Below are 3,673 nucleotides of genomic sequence, written 5' to 3' on the forward strand. Positions count from 1 at the left end.
TTTACAATAAATGTATTACATAGAATTGTAATTATCAATATTGTCTCTGCAAAAAAATCATTTTAAAAATATCATTACACAAAAACTAAATTTATGTCCGGCGTATACCACAGTCGGGACGTCATCAACACGAGACTGCATGCACACGAAACCCTCTCGGCTTACCTGAAAAATATCGTCGTGTGCACGACGGTGACGAGGCAGCTGCGCGTTTAAATGGTCGCTCGCAGCAGGAGAGCTAACCCCGCGTACGTGCCGACGAACGAAAGACTTCTGTGCAATATCAATACGGGTATATAATGCACAATGCCATCGACGCAATAATATGCGGTATTGTACAATATATATGGGTTTCGATCGGCGAGTATTGCACAGCATCTGATTTCCATATTTTTATATCCGGCCGTCAGTTTTAGATAATTATATTACTTCCTTATATTTTTATTTTGCTCGTTAATAGTAAATTAATCATTATCTTTTGAGAAAGTGCCGAACCTATGACGTAATGTCGACTGTTGTCAAAACAAAATAAAAAACTTACTGGCATTAATTGATACACTGCGTGCGATAATAAATAAATAAATACTTATTGTCAATGTTTGATTATATATATTATATACGTATACTATATTATATTTTATATTTTAAATCATAAGACACACGAGAAAACATAAAGCCACAAATGCACAATATACATATAATAATATGTGACCTATATATATATACATACACATATAAATATACTAATAAAAATATTAACGTACGATATATTTTAATTTTGATTAGAGTTTTATAATACGTAAGAAAAAAAAGTAATAATATTTAATAATAATAAATGATTCACATTTCACGTGTTAGATCATATTAGGATCTCGTTTATGTGTACAGAAGGTAGCTGCAGCGTCATCCGGCGGCAGTGTGTGGGTGGTCTGATCCGAAAGGGTGCGTAATGCCCTGACGGGGTTTTCGTATTTATCACAATTTTATAATAATATTACGATTGGCCTTATTATGCGATGCCCGACGACTGTTATCAGCTGTACAGCACCTTTTTGTGAATTGACTAGAATTTTATCACCACGCGGCAGTCGAAAGATTATATTATGCAATAATGCGTACCATTACAATAATGTACAGGCCGAACTGCACAGTATTATTATACTCATGTTGAAGAATAGTGACCACCGTCAATAACCATGTGCAGCCTGCAGCTGTGGCGGACAGTAGTCTTGTACCTGTGAACACAAATATATAATATTCGAATTAATAAAATGTGCAATGACTCTGAGACGCATATTATGGCTATATGTATATGTATGTATGTATGTATGTATGAATGTATGTATGTATGTTATGTATTCAATTATATTTAAATTTAACCCCACCCCGTTACGATGACTTATTAAACGATGTCGAGACTTATATATTATTATGAGCCCTCGAATCGACGGAAGAGGGTTGTTTACAGGCATAATAATTATAACGTGTTGATAATACAAACGTTTATGGTCGGAATTTAAGAACCAAAAATATAATATTTGTAAGTTTGTGACACACGACCGACCGAATGTTTAATAATTAGTTTATAAAATAATAATAGGATCTGTGAAGATATAATATATACAAATCAGCGGCGATTCACATTAGATTATTAGAATAATGGTCTTTGACGCAACATTTTAACGATTATCTACTTCTTCGAATAGTTTGATGTACTAAACGTATATTAAGTTATGTTTAACGACACCGATTAATAACAATTAATAATATACAATAACATATAGATAGATAGGCACAAACAAAATTGCTAGATAATATTATTTACTTGTGAATTCAACGGATAGTGGTGGTGAGTCGTCGGCAGTCTTTGAAAATGGCTTGAGTTGTGCTGAAAAAATATTAGTTTATGAAATAAAGTTGGTTTTTCCAAGTACCGTACATAGAAACGCATTTTTTAATTGGAAAAGAAGGTCCTAAATGTATTCCAACCAAACAAAACTGTTAAAAATGTCTGAATAAGTTACTTATATCAGTTATATCTATAGGTACTAATTAATAATCATACAATATTTATTTACTAAAAGCGTCGAAGTCAGAGTTTGCTGCTAACTCATGCGATTATTTTCATTTGTTTTATTTTTTTTTTTTTTTTCAAAAAGATAATGGACTATACTGAACAGGTTCGTATTACTTCATTTTTATTACAATTGACCATGGCGTATGTTTCATTCGAGACGGTATAAAGTGTCTAAAGTGATATATAAGAGCGAAATATAATAACTTTATTTTCATGTTCGGGGGCATGGCGTGGGTTTATCTAAGTTGTATGCGCACTTGAACGAGCTCGCAAGTTAACATAACTTCGTACATATATTATGTTCAATTCGAATATAACATTATAATAATATAACAAATAATTTATATGATGAAATATTGGATACTCACGTCGGCGTACAAGTCTTGATGGAAGTCGACGGGTGCCGACCAACACTGTTGTTTTGCTACACGTTGGTCGTACGGGTCGGGTGCGGTCAGCAAATCGTAACCACCGTAAACGGAGTAACCGCCAACGTCGTCCGGTCGGTGTTTGGTCACTGCGGGGTGGTAACCACTGGTGAAAACGTCTTCATCCCTTGGGTCGTCGGCCGGCTCGACGGCGTTGCTGCAGTAGTCTTCGGCGTAACCGACAGCCAATGCCCCCGACGGACATACCTCGCCCTGCAGCCCGGTCATATGTCGGTCGACGACGATCCGCGGCGCTTCCTTGTGGCATTTCTTCTCCTTCATCCGCCTGTTCTGGAACCATATCTTTATCTGCCGCTCGGTCAGGCTCAGCTCGGCCGACATCTGCTGTCTCTTGTTTCGTACGATATATCTGGAAGTCTGGAACACCGTCTCCAACACGGCCGTCTGATATTTGGAGTACGTCTGCCTAGACCTTTTGCCGGCACCTGGAAAAGCGCAGAAAACCCCACGGTATTAAAAAGAAAACCCATACAACAAGCTGTTGGCGATCTACCGAAAGTGATTTTTTTTTGCTATACAAAAATCGTGTCTTATAACAATATTTTATTGTACTGACTAGGTAGTATATTTTGTTCTCGACTTACCTTTGCCTTCGTGCAGATGAGTTTCGTCGACTACAAACTGCTGCTGCTGTTGCTGCTGCTGAAGCCAGTCGTACGCGGACATGGTTGTCGGTCGTGTGTGCGCGTGTACCGGGTCGGGTTCCGAAAACCGACTAACCTATAAATCAGGAGGAGCGATGGACCCTCCCGCTGCCGGGGATCGAGTCCGGCGAAAATTTAGGGAGATATACACGTCGACGGGGCGGAGGTGTAGGGGGGAGGAAAAAAACACAATGAACTCGATAAACAGAATCCGTGTCTCGCCTTTTGTGTCACCGCCGGGGAGGTGCCACCCTCGGTCGGACTGCGCGCGGTCTCCACTCCCCCACCCTCCAGTCGGAGGCAGCGGCCGGCTTTCAGACGCTCGCGACACATAGTCGACGCAGGGGAGTGTGCGATTTTTTCGCCCGGCCTGAGTAAATATACACAGTGCACACCGCGGTGATGTACAGCAGCAGCAGCAGCAGCAGTAGGGCATTGGGTGATTCACCTATATTGTATGGCATTATATTATGTGTACGTATGTATTGTTTGAACGGCCATGT

General features: G+C 39.3%; 1 protein-coding gene across 1 annotated transcript; it reads right to left on the reverse strand.

Annotated features, from left to right (window-relative positions):
• Positions 1-625: 625 nt before the first annotated feature.
• LOC111028700 (segmentation protein fushi tarazu-like) lies at positions 626-3,294 on the reverse strand. The gene is made up of 4 exons (XM_022307431.1): positions 3,111-3,294; positions 2,446-2,951; positions 1,826-1,888; positions 626-1,235 (listed from the first exon to the last, which is right to left on the reverse strand). The coding sequence occupies exons 1-4, from the start codon at positions 3,190-3,192 to the stop codon at positions 1,188-1,190; spliced, it is 699 nt and encodes a 232-aa protein (XP_022163123.1). The 5' UTR covers positions 3,193-3,294; the 3' UTR covers positions 626-1,187.
• Between the last annotated feature and the right edge of the window lie 379 nt (positions 3,295-3,673).

The sequence above is a fragment of the Myzus persicae genome, unplaced genomic scaffold (assembly GCF_001856785.1).
Source record: "Myzus persicae strain clone G006 unplaced genomic scaffold, MPER_G0061.0, whole genome shotgun sequence".
Taxonomy (NCBI): Eukaryota; Metazoa; Arthropoda; class Insecta; order Hemiptera; family Aphididae; genus Myzus; species Myzus persicae.